The 12,846-nt window shown below is 34.6% G+C and overlaps 1 protein-coding gene across 1 annotated transcript; it reads left to right on the forward strand.

Moving 5' to 3' along the window:
• Nucleotides 1-890: 890 nt before the first annotated feature.
• LOC116340557 (nucleolin 2-like) lies at nucleotides 891-2,330 on the forward strand. The gene has a single exon (XM_031767111.1). It carries the CDS (start codon nucleotides 891-893, stop codon nucleotides 2,328-2,330), a length of 1,440 nt encoding a protein of 479 aa, XP_031622971.1.
• Nucleotides 2,331-12,846: the final 10,516 nt, after the last annotated feature.

Raw genomic sequence — 12,846 nt, forward strand, 5'->3', positions numbered from 1 at the left:
ACTATTTATTTATGAAGAGCAGAGAAAAGCATGCTTTGATTTAAATTAAAGCACAATTGATTAGATTTCGCCATTTATGTTCATTTTATACATTATACAACATTCAAACTATCTTCCACTGTGAATCATAGTCGTTGCCTTTTGGTTAATTTCTTTTGAAATTCGACCACATCATATTTAATTCGCAATTATTTTCTTAAAGAATCATAAAAATAGGTACGCTATTATATATTGTGGAAAATTAAAAAAAAAAACAATTATATGGTTTAATGAAAACGGATTGTACGCCTTTTATTTATAAAATCATCGATTCTTTACATAATTCATATTTTAAATGGTTTTTCATGCAAGTGCCCAATTTATTTTGAAATTTATGCATTTATTCATTCATACACAAATTTGTATTGTGAGATACATAATCTCTGTCCAATCCATTGTGAATTTGGGATAGAAACTTTGTCCAATAAAAAGAGGTGATGCTTTTTTTCTAAATCAATTTTTATGATGATCGTTAATTAGGATGTCAAATTTAAAAATGACAATACAACTTGATTTTTATAGCTGTATTTATGTGGCTAATTGATTGTTCATTATGTATTATTACGGGTCCTTAATGATAATTTTCCATTAAGGTGTTACATTTAGCATATCCTAATTATAATTCTAATTACAATCCTAATTACAATCCTAATTACAATCCTAACTGTACTTCGGTACAGCAGGTATATAAGCAAGTGGCTCATACGTCATCTCTACATTACGTGAAAAAGTCTCAAGGAGAACACATCTACGATATTGACAATTGGTTAGAAATTTAAAATTTTATCTACAATTATTTGAAACACTTTTCAACTGTGCAAACCGTTACATCGAAATAACTTTCAGTAACAATGGAAAACAGAACATATGGAAATTCATTGGTAGAACGAGTGCCTTTACAATACTCAAGTGCAAGCAAAGTTGTGATTAACCCAGCATATTTTGCAAAGATTCGAACAAAAAAAAATCAAGTGAAATCAGTAGCTCATCAAGAAATTATTCAAAATGGTCCATCATTTGCTCAAAGAAGTTTAGCAACTACATCATCACACAAACGGGACAACGAAATAAATAAAGCTTTCAACACTGGCCATGGAATTCAACACCCGAAATCGCATAAACGAGTCCGTGAATCAGATTATATGACCAGTTCCTCAAAAATGCATAAAAGTGATTCCACATCATCGACATTACAAAATTATGAAGAGATATCGATGTTTGAAATTGATCATTCGACCAAGCCTCCAGTTTCATTATCAACTCAACCATTGAGCAAAAAAGCATTATTGTTACAAAAACTCTTCGCACCGCCCCGTAAATCGAATTATTGCACCAGTAGCAATGATGAGGAAGTATCCGCAAAACCACCATTACAAAAACTCTACGCAGAGCCCCGTGAACCGGATTATTTTTCCAGTTGCGATGACGAGGAATTATTCACAAAACCACCATTACAACAACTCTACGAAGAGTCCCGTGAATCAGATTATTCTAGCAGTAGCGATGAAGAGGAGGTATCCGCAAAACCACCATTACAACAACTATACGCAGAGCCTCGTAAATCGAGCTATTTCACCAGTAGCGATGAAGAGGAATCATCTGCAAAACCACCATTACAAAAACTCTACGCAGAGCCCCGTGAACCGGAATTTTTTTCCAGTTGCGATGACGAGGAATTATTCACAAAACCACCATTACAACAACTCTACGAAGAGTCCCGTGAATCGGATTATTCTAACAGTAGCGATGAAGAGGAGGTATCCGCAAAACCACCATTACAACAACTCTACGCAGAGCCTCGTAAATCGAGCTATTTCACCAGTAGCGATGAAGAGGAATCATCTGCAAAACCACCATTAAGAAAACTCTACGCAGAGCCCTGTGAATCGGATTATTCCAGCAGTAGTGATGAAGATGAGGACTTTCTTTCGAAAGATCTTGAAGTCAGTGATAGCGAAACCGAAGATAGCAACGATATGATTGAAATCATCGATAGTAAAAGCGAAGAGTCCTCGTCCGCAAAACAACCATTACAACAACTATACGCAGAGCTTCGTAAATCGGATCATTGCACCAGTAGCGATGAAGGGGAGGACTTTCTCTCCAAAGATCTCGAAATCAGTGATAGCGAAACCGAAGATAGCAACGAGATGATTGAAGTTAACGATAGCAAAAACGAAAAGAAATCAACCGCCAAACCATCAAATGGACCGAAGAAGGAAAAGAAGCAAAAGAAAGCACCGCTTATGGCCAGAGCATTACGAATGATGAAATACAAGATGAGACGATAAACAGCAAATCTTTTGCATTTCTTTATTGAATAAAATAAATAATTCTTTTCTTTTTTTTTCAAAAAAATAATAATTTTAAGGAATATTGTGTAAAACTCACATTTTGTAAAAAAAATAAAATAAAATTGATTTAGAAAAAAAGCTTCACCTCTTTTAAATTAACAAAGTTTCTATCCTTAATCTAGGGGCAAATCACGAAAACAAATGCATCATTTTTGAATAAATATGCTGTGCTTTCAATGAATGCAACAAATGTATCGCAAATTCAACAAATGTTGAGCAAATATACAAATGTATCACAAATGCGGCATTGTTGGCCTTAAAGATAGCTTGTTGGAAATGGCTTAAATAAAATTGAACTAACTTCAAGTCGCGTTCAACAAACTTCATGTTGAACGTGGTTGAACGTTATAACTTTAAACTGTCTAGTGGAGACGGTAGTGAATTCGCCGCGCAAAGAAAAGCTTTTTTGCAAAGCGAAAGTTAGGTTAAGTTAGTAATATTATGTTTATTTCAGCATAGTTTTAATATTTCGGACACCAAAATATAAAAAAAGTTGGTAATATTAAAATTCTAAATATTTTATACGTGAAGTTAGTTAGTTCTTTTTTAATTTCGTGATAAATGAGATATTCTCATTAGCTGCATTTACACAGTCAAGTATACAAATGTCGTAAATCAGTGCAAATATTTGCAAATGTGTACAAATATTAAAAAACTTGCAAATATCTTTGGAAATACGCAAATTTTTTGCAAATACAGAATATTTGCAAATGGTGATTTGCCCCTAGAAATATTGTTACACACTTCATTGGATATGGGTTTGTGTGTATGCTTGCGCTTTTTTCGTCGCTCTCATTATGTACGGAATATTATTGTATAATTCCAGCAATTGTGTACTTTGTAAAGAGCAATCAATTTTATGACTAGTGAAATTATTCTTGGTCATTAACCTGGAATGCATCCGAAAATTGTTCGCTTAAAGAAAACTTTACACACACACACACGATCATACACAAATACGGACGACGTGAAGAAAGAAATGAAGAAATGAATACATTATCAAGTTTTTCGAATGAAGGTGTAAATGTTCGTTGAGCTCATAAGAATTCAAATTGTTGTAAAATTATAGCCCATTCATTGCAAGGTGCTTCGGTTGCATTTCAACTTGGTGTGTGCTATTGTTACTGTGCTGTTGCTGGCGCTTCTTCTTCTTCTATTATTTTTATTCTGCTTTTTTACATATGGCATTTTCTGGAATTTTCGGAAAAGTGCAAATGGAGTGAACATAAGCATTTTTATGACACTTAAAATCATAAAACTTGAAACGATGTTGAATGAGTCTTTGACTTAGGGGGAAAATCAACTCTTGAAAATCGCTTTTATATTGCAATTGAATGTGGAATGTTGCATTAGTCGAAAAATTACTTTTCATTTACTTCATATTATAGCAATATTCCACCTACAGTAATTTCGGCTTCAATTTCAAAACCATCGATTAAATTCCATTGTTCAAGTCGATGTTTCCTTCGTTCGTTGCGAGAAAAAGCTGTTGTTTCGTTGTTGTAAAAAGCTTTTCCCGTTTTAGAATGGATTTTAGCTGAAAAATAAAAACCATAGCAGATTCCGTGCAATTCTGTTCATTTCGGTGAAAATCTACTCGGTAATTGTTTGTTGCAGCGTATTAATTTACTGAATGAAAACGAAAATTCGTTGTTAAAATAAACAAATCGAAACGACTTTAAAAATACAAATTTGCTCTTTCTCTTTTTAGTTTTGTAATGGCACAAAAGAGCCATTATTTTGACTAACAAGGTCGTTGTGTGCCTTGCATCTTTTATCACGTTGCTAACGCAAACGGTATACATTGCATTCAATGCCAATTACATTTTCATTTTCAATTCTTGCACACAGTAGCACAACAAATTCACTATTTTCCTCTCTTCAACAACAATTCGGCCAAAAAGCCGCAATTGCTTTCTTCTATTGTCATAAATTGAGGCAAGATTGCATGTGTTTGCATTTTCTCTCGCTATTTCACTCTTTCTCTCTATTACTCTGTCTCTCGATGCCACGACATGAATACAGTAGGTTATGTTCGGTATTCGTATTTATCTTCGATGAAATTTATGTATTGTTATTGTTATTGTTTTCTTTGTTACAATTTGAGATTTATTTTATTTGTTTTCTGCGGCAAAAAGTCGAAAACGAGTCCGGTTGTTATAATAAATTGAAAAAAGCAGAACAGAAAAAAGAATGAGAAGAAGAAAAAACATCGAAATCCTTATTAAAAATTACAGGAGAGTAAACTGGTTCAACCGGAGTAAATGTGTGTTTGTGGCCCATTTGGGCCAAAATGAAATGCAATGGAAACGAATAAATAACATAGCAAAAGTTTCTTAGCCGCTTTCTTTCTGCTGCTGCTGCTGTTCCGATGGATATGAATCAATTGATATTTATATCTGGAATTGAATGTTATTTTAACGAATAGCGAACAATTGTAGCAGGAGAAGTAACGAGAGAACAAAACGAACGAAAAAGAAAAATATGAGAAAGTAAAGGAAAATGGATTGAAACCACTATATACAATTGTAAAATAACGACGATCAAATGTGCGCGACAAATGAAGAAAAAAAAGTTGTTATTATTTTCATTTTCTTTCTGAACTGTAAGTTCAAACAACAAAAACCTGAGCCCGATATTCTGTAGCTCTCATTCTCTTGTGCCGGCTCCATTAACGTATAAATTTCAATATACGATTCGCAATGAAAATTGGTTTTGTCAGTTTTATTGGCAAAGCACAAATCACCATAATAAAATAAGGGGTTATTTCAATTATTATTATTATGATGCCATTTAGCTTAGCTCATTCGCATTGGCTTCGACAGCGAAACCAAAACGAGCCTCCGAACAAAGCACATTACACAAAACGAACAATGAATTTAATGACATTGTAAACATTATTCTCTTACACACAGTATATCGATAGCATCATTTAAGCATCCGAATTGAATTTTCTACGTACCAAGACGATCTCTTGCTCCGCCTTTGTTTCTGTCTTCGTGAATGTCTCGAATGGCGAATAAATCGGCATGAGCGCAATCGGAAAAAGAAAACGCTATAGTTTAAGGACATTGTAAACAATGCGGCGGATGTGGCAAGAGATGGGCGAGATGAAATGAGAAAGCACTAAGTCAATGCAGTGAAACGAAGAAAAACGTCGCAAACTGCAACAAATGATTGTGACTGAGAAAAATAAGCAAATTTGATCAATTACATTTCGGTGAGACTTTATGGTAAACTTTTGAATAGTGCCATCCGTGAAACGCTATGAAATCATAATTTTTTTTAACGCTTTGAAATCGACCATAAACTATTTTATTTTGTAGCCGCAGTAAATAAAAATCATTTGCACATTTTCTCTTGAGCACGATGATGACACGACGCGAGACGGGAATAACATGAAAAGTCATATTTCAACTGGGATACGTGCTCGGTGCCACATTTTTCGTTGTTCTCACATTGCAGAACGTGCTTGAAACGAGTGTATTCCCAGCCACTGATGCTGTTACTGTGTTCATTCAGCATGGTGCGATTGTACAATTTACGATTATACCATAAAATCGGTGCCTTTTGCACGCTTTCTCGCTTCTTTTCTTACATGCACGCACACACACACACAAAAAAAGAGATATTCCTACGTAAATGCATTAAGTGATGCTTTCGAAATAGTTATCGAAACGGATTGAAATGAAAATAGTTTTAAATCGATGCACTTTTCGCAAAGACTGCAAATAATCACAAATCGTGTTTTTTTCTCATTCTTCTCTTTGTTCGATGTATTTTAAAATGTGCATGAATTTATCAGTGTGGTAGCTAGCACAATATAAAAATGATCCATCGTAAATATCGATACACGTATAGTGACATTCATGTGTATGAAGTATGTAGACAAATGCAATGGCAACAAAAATGGAGTGAACAAATGTGTGTATTTTCATCTTCATTTGTAGTGTGTGTTGAATGTATATGAAATTGATGCTGAATTGCTTACGCGCATCACTTATTTGAAGCTTCAAAGAGAGCATTTAGATGAGAGAGAAAAATGTGTGTTCATTTTGTTGTTGATGTAACTGTTGTGTTGTTAAAATGAAAAATTATCATCTTTGATAGAGAGCGAAGGGAATAACAAGTGATTCACAAATTGAATGAGAAATGATTTTCAGCATCGGTGAAAAAGTAAAATGTGCGCTCCAAACTGATTTTGATGTGTGTGTGTCGTGTCTAGGCGCCCACATTTTATGTGCTCCCATTCATCTAACAAAATCTAACGAATTCTAAATGAACGAAATGGCTGCATTGCAGCCGGCACAAAAGATTCCAAATAGATGGAATGGATGGTGTACATTCTTTTCATTTTTATTCTGTCCAATTCTTTGTGTGTTCTTCCACTAAATCATTTCATTTCCACTGAAATCCAATTACAGAAATATGAATAATGCATTTAATTTTGAATTCGTTCAATTGGAAGCAATTTTATGTTATGTTCGATGTGTGTCTGTCGTGCGACAGAAAATACGCGAACATTTTATTTACCAGACGTTTGTATGAACATTTTGCACAAAAGACAACAAAGTTGCCTTATGCGTGCTTCATTCAATAAAGCGTGTTTGAAAATGTCTATTTTCAGCAGAATCACTCTTTCGTTCGTTCATTCGCGAATATGAGGCACAATTTCATTTTATATATATTATATATATATGTATATATATATATACAATTTCAACTAGCTCGCATTCAAATGAGTTGCATAAAATCAAATTTAATCAATAATACACGTTGAATGTTCTGAAATTGAACGACGAAATATTATTTTGCCGTGATGAAATCGCATTTTGTGACAATTGTGTATATATGAATGCAGTGTGCACTTCGCTGCAATTTATTTTTTATTGAGCGTGGGTTGCAACGAACAGGAGAATGGGATGGGTATAATAGACAATGATGTGGGTATGTTTGTTGTATGTGTAGCTAGACATGTGAAGTAAAATTACATTTTCACTTTATATGTGATGTAATCCTATAACGTCAGTGGATTTGGCGTCAACGCATAACGAATGCCATTCATTTGAAATTCACTTTGTAGTTGATTCTCTCTGCATAAATGCTGCCGACAACCGATCTAATAACATCATTTCATATGGGAATTTTATGCTGATGCATGCCAATGTACACAAACACACATGTTCGTATCACCACGACGCGTCTATTTAAGCTTACCGCTTTCCTTTGCTGTGACTCTATAATGGTGTAGCTCACACATGCCATAAGATAAAAAAACATATTAAAATTAAGACAAGACACCGCCAAAAATTAATTCGGAATCTATGTGTATGTGTGTGCGGAGCAGAGTATATTCTGCTATGGTACGGTAACCTAAGCATTGTGCATTCAAATGATTTTTACTCTTTACAATATTTACATATTGAAATCATTGCACATGAGCTCGCGAATATTTCCATGCACCTGCCTTTTGGCATGCATGCGAACATTTACGAATTTTGGAAAAGAAAACTTCTTAAGCAAAAAACTCACACTGACAGACGCACCGACAGACGTTCTTTCGCTCGTTTGGCGGAAATTGTTTTCACCATTGAATTGGTTCATTGCATCGCTCTTTCTCATTCAGCTTCAGCTGACGAATTTTGACTGACATATCAATTTTCAACCAAAAACCAAGGAACCAACGAGAAAAAAGAGACCCGCTCTGACAAAATAATCAGGTTTGTAACGAACAATCCCATGTTACCTTTATACTTGGTAAAAAAAATATATACAAAGTTGTATGCGTTCCATGGAAATTCGTACGTGTAAATTCAATTAACGTTTGTTTAAACTTTTGCTCGATGAATTTTCCAATGTGTTGTAACGTGATAGAATCTGCTTGTGAATAGAGAAGCACGTATATGCATCATTGCACTTATGAAAAGTGCGACAATCGACATTACAACAACCATTTTCATTTATCTGAATTCACTTAGAGTAGAAAAAATGACGAAACTTTTTAATTAAATTTGCAACCTTGCTCGCTGCATTAATCGATACAGCTGTGGGTTAGCTTTGGTTGAACACGACCAATTGCCAATGGAGTGTGCTTTTTTGTTGAAAAAGTTGTATGAACCAATGATGCCAAAAGGATTGTGATTGATTATCATAAATGTTAAAAATACATTTGCAGTGATTGAGCATTAATTCATGCTAGGATTCATGTTCATTGGCATAATTATTTGCTAGCCCATGAATCGATCTTTTCTCGGGTATTATTATTAATTATACGTAAAGTGGCTCCCTTTTTTGTTGCTACATAATGAAAAGGGTCTAATTGATTTTTGCGAACAAAAAAAATTCGTGCATCGCAATATAATGAGCGCAACTCATTGAACAAAAAAATGCCGGATGTTTGGTTAATTTTAATTTCAATTACGATTGTGTTTACAGCTTCAACGGCTGTAAATTGAAATTAATTTTTGCTTCGGTTCCGGAAATGCATTGTATCTCTCTCAACCTGTTTTTTCCCATTTTTTGTATGTGTGTGTATGATGCACCCGTATGATACTCTGCATCGGACAGATTTTCATTAATTTTCGATAACACACGAACATATATTGAACTTTAATGGCACTATGGGTCAACGCGTGCAACTTCCAATTTCATTAAAATTGCATTTAAAATTGTTGCAATGTTATTATATGGCTAAAATTCAATTTCTACAATTTAATCGGAAAATACCCTTCTGGACGTTGGGATTTGACCCAAATGTCTCGTCTTTCAAAGGAATTTGAGGTCGAAAACAATTCTAAATGTTTTTTTTTTTAAATCCATCTCAATGTTTATGTCGAAAATGCAATTTGCTTGATACTTTTTTCATGACCGAATAGTTATTTCGAACAATCATCAATATAAACATATCCAAAACTCATGAAAAATCGAATTGAAAGCTCGATAAAGTGTAAAATGTTTATCGAAATGTCTATTTTAATGCCATTGAATAGTTTTTGGGTGCATTGCCCAATGAAAATGTCCATCATGTATTGCTCTTGCAAAGTAAAATCGAATGGCGCGATGTTGGTAAATTTGCTATTGGCAATCATCATCAGCAGTTTGCTTACTGAACTAATCACATTCAATTGCAAGTATCATGTTTCGAATGGTAGACAAACTTTGGCTTAAACGTGTATTACTCACTCCCAATGCCATAATCTCAATGCATTTTGCTGTTGTTTGTCAACTGTATTCTGCAAGCATCTCGTGCCTATTTTTGGTCTTTGTCATGTACGTATGCTGTCTCGATTTAATGAAAAATGACATGAGTCGAATTCCGAAAAGGTTTCAATACCAATACTAAAATTCAATGTACAAAACATTCGAAATGGCAATGGAAAAAGATTTCGAAAAATGCCATTAAACGGGGCCACCATTTCAATATATGCCCATTAGAAATGGATAGAATACTTTGGTTTGGAATTTCTAATTTTCGTAAATCGAAATCATAAATTGCATTCGATGCTTTCTGGCCAGCATCAAATGTCGTCATATCAATGCGTTGCATATCCCGAACGTTGGCATCGACAAAACGGAGAGTTGAATATCAATTTACGATTAAATATCGGCCCAGTTGCTGTTGACAGCCATCCAAAACGAATATAGTATGTAGAGAATGGAATGTGCTCGATTCGCAGTACGGGTTTTGTATACAATTCCTTTTTACATGTTTTGTCATAAAAATGCCCGATTGTATTCCTTCAACAACAACAACACAATCAATTGAATGAGCGTCATTGTGTGCCGTTATGTACGAGCAATATCAGCAAACATCAATAACGATTGTTTCAATATTTCTTGATCGCTTGCAAAATGGGCGACAATCGATGGCAGAAAAAAACAAAGTTTATTTACAAACTTATATATGGTATGTGAATTATACGTTTATAGGTTATTTGTTTCTCCGATTTGATCGCCTCCAATTGTAATAATTAATAATTTTGTGGCAATAGTTACTGGTGCCGTTGGCGGAATTCTTTTGTGACTCTATCCAAGTCTCTATCACCACTCACTAAGTGAGTAGGTGCCTATAATATGGTTTTTGTGTTGATAATTTGTACTTAATAGTGTCCAATGGATTTCCCATAAATCCTTTAATTCGTGCACTTGAACATTCCGTTGGCCATGAGCTTTTGAATTTAGTCAGAGACGAAACGTGGGCGAATTTTGAAGATGGAGAGAGAGGGAGTGGTGTTGCTTTTTAGAACTTTGCTTTTGGTTATAAATTGCTGTCACGGTACCATTCCTCGCTTGAATAACAATCCTCAATGCATAATTTATTGATATGTCGTTCATTTGTTGTGCCGGAATGAATTCCATAGGAAAATTTGTTATGCGTTAAAGCAAGTGTTATTTCAGCATTTGCATTTCAGTTGATGGGATGCTTCTGCTGTTGTTACACGCTCTTGCTCCTGCTCGTGCTCTCTCTGCTGTGTGCATGAATGTTGATTATAATAATAATAATGTATATATGCGTATACGCACACACAAAATGCAGTGCAACAAGAGAGCTAATGGTAAGCATACAATGTTTCGAGTTCTTTGCAGACATCTCTCCAAGATGCTTCTGGTGTGACGTGCTGACGCTTTGACATGAATGAAAAGTTAATTTTAACAGCAAAACTTTCAAAACCATTCAATCTACATCGGCATACTGTTGTTCAGGTTCATTGCGGATGAATCATCGATATGATGACGACTTTATCGTAATGCTCTCTCGCTCACTCACTAGATATTTTTCGAATTACCGAATGTTATCTGTATGAAACTTCTTCACACTTTGTATGCTGATATACTCTCTTACTCTCGGAGGTATAGAACTTAATGCTACTTGCTACTTATGCATACACGTGATAAGTTTAAATACAACTCGCTAAAGTTGGCTTGTCGAGCTTATCAATTTCAAGTGCAAAAAAACCACACACATATACCCACGAAAAACTAAATAAGCTGATTTTACTTTTAAAATGCCATCTCTTAACTTCTATGCCGCATTTCCACGTTTCTAACATTCTCTCTTGTTCTCATTCTCTATCGCGGCATTTTCAAAGCAAATGACATCAATACATTTTCCTGTAAGATAACTAATATCAAGCATTTCGGATACGACAATTTGTCTCTCCACAGATTCCTTCTCCCTACTCTCTTTCTCTTCCCCATCTTTTTAACTCATTCCATGTATTACAAATGTGGTATGTTGTTCTTTCAGTTATCGATTATTATACTGGGATGTATTTTAATGTCATCGAAACTTTGCTATATAAAACGGAAACCGATTCCCCGGAGTATTTTCCGTAAAGTAGTTTTTCATGTAAAAGTGATTAAACAAAGATACCATAAGCTACTGCTACATACATACACACACTTTCTGGTATACTGATACAAATTCAACATGCCGCAGAACTGAAAACCCCGATCTTCGACTTATGCTGTACATGAAAACTAGATTACAACGGGTTTCAAGAGTCACTTTCCATATATACAAATCGCACAGGAATTCAGTTGTTTATTTTTTTCTGGTTCTATCTCTCTCTCTCGCTCTCGATCTCTCCATGCTGAAAATTTATTAGAAAATTCAAGTTACTAGATTTATGTAATTTGTACACTTCCGGTTCCATTTACCGAAACGAGTATGGTCGCGTTTGACACAAATTCAAATGACAAACTCAAAAGAATAACAAATAATAGTTGAGATGCAAGAAATCGAGATTCATTAGATTCAATATAAGGAACAATTTACCTATGACAAACATCTTGCATCAGTAGTGAAATTTCTCTGCAGAGACTGAGAAACATACAATAAATTTATCACCGAATTTCATCGTGGCAAAATGGGCAATAAACAATCAGGCGCACATTCATTTGCATATATCATAGTGATGTATTCATACACTACAATTTTGCGATTTTTGTTTGCTTTCGTTTTTTTTCTCCATGGCGTTCGTATTTCATCGTGAGGCAAGAAAACTGAATGGAATTTCCCATATAAAATTCATGTAAATACAAAAAAAGAAATGTAACAGTTGCGCCCCCTCTGGAACCGTTTGTGTGAACCCCATGAAAATGTATGATATTCAGTCTCACTTTTAGCTGGACTTTTTAAGAGAATGAAGTAAGAAACATAACGTGGATCTGTTTGTGGCTCGGACGGTACACTTCTTAAATGCTTCCATAAATGACCGACTAAACGAAAGGATGCCGCCACCAGGATGCAAATTTAAGTCTCTTTTTTTAGCATACAGCACTGAGTGTGTTATCGATCTGTTTACTTTTTCACATTCGATGCTCTAATTGCAAATTTGCTGCATTGCTATAATTTATTCCGTTGAATTCGACTCGAGTAACTTTTTTTCGCTTTTATTGCAAAAATAAACCGATTTCATACATGTTTGTATGAAAATTGAAACTGTCAATT

This window comes from Contarinia nasturtii, unplaced genomic scaffold (assembly GCF_009176525.2).
Source record: "Contarinia nasturtii isolate CC-2019 unplaced genomic scaffold, AAFC_CNas_1.1 Cnas_scaffold_695, whole genome shotgun sequence".
Lineage (NCBI taxonomy): Eukaryota > Metazoa > Arthropoda > Insecta > Diptera > Cecidomyiidae > Contarinia > Contarinia nasturtii.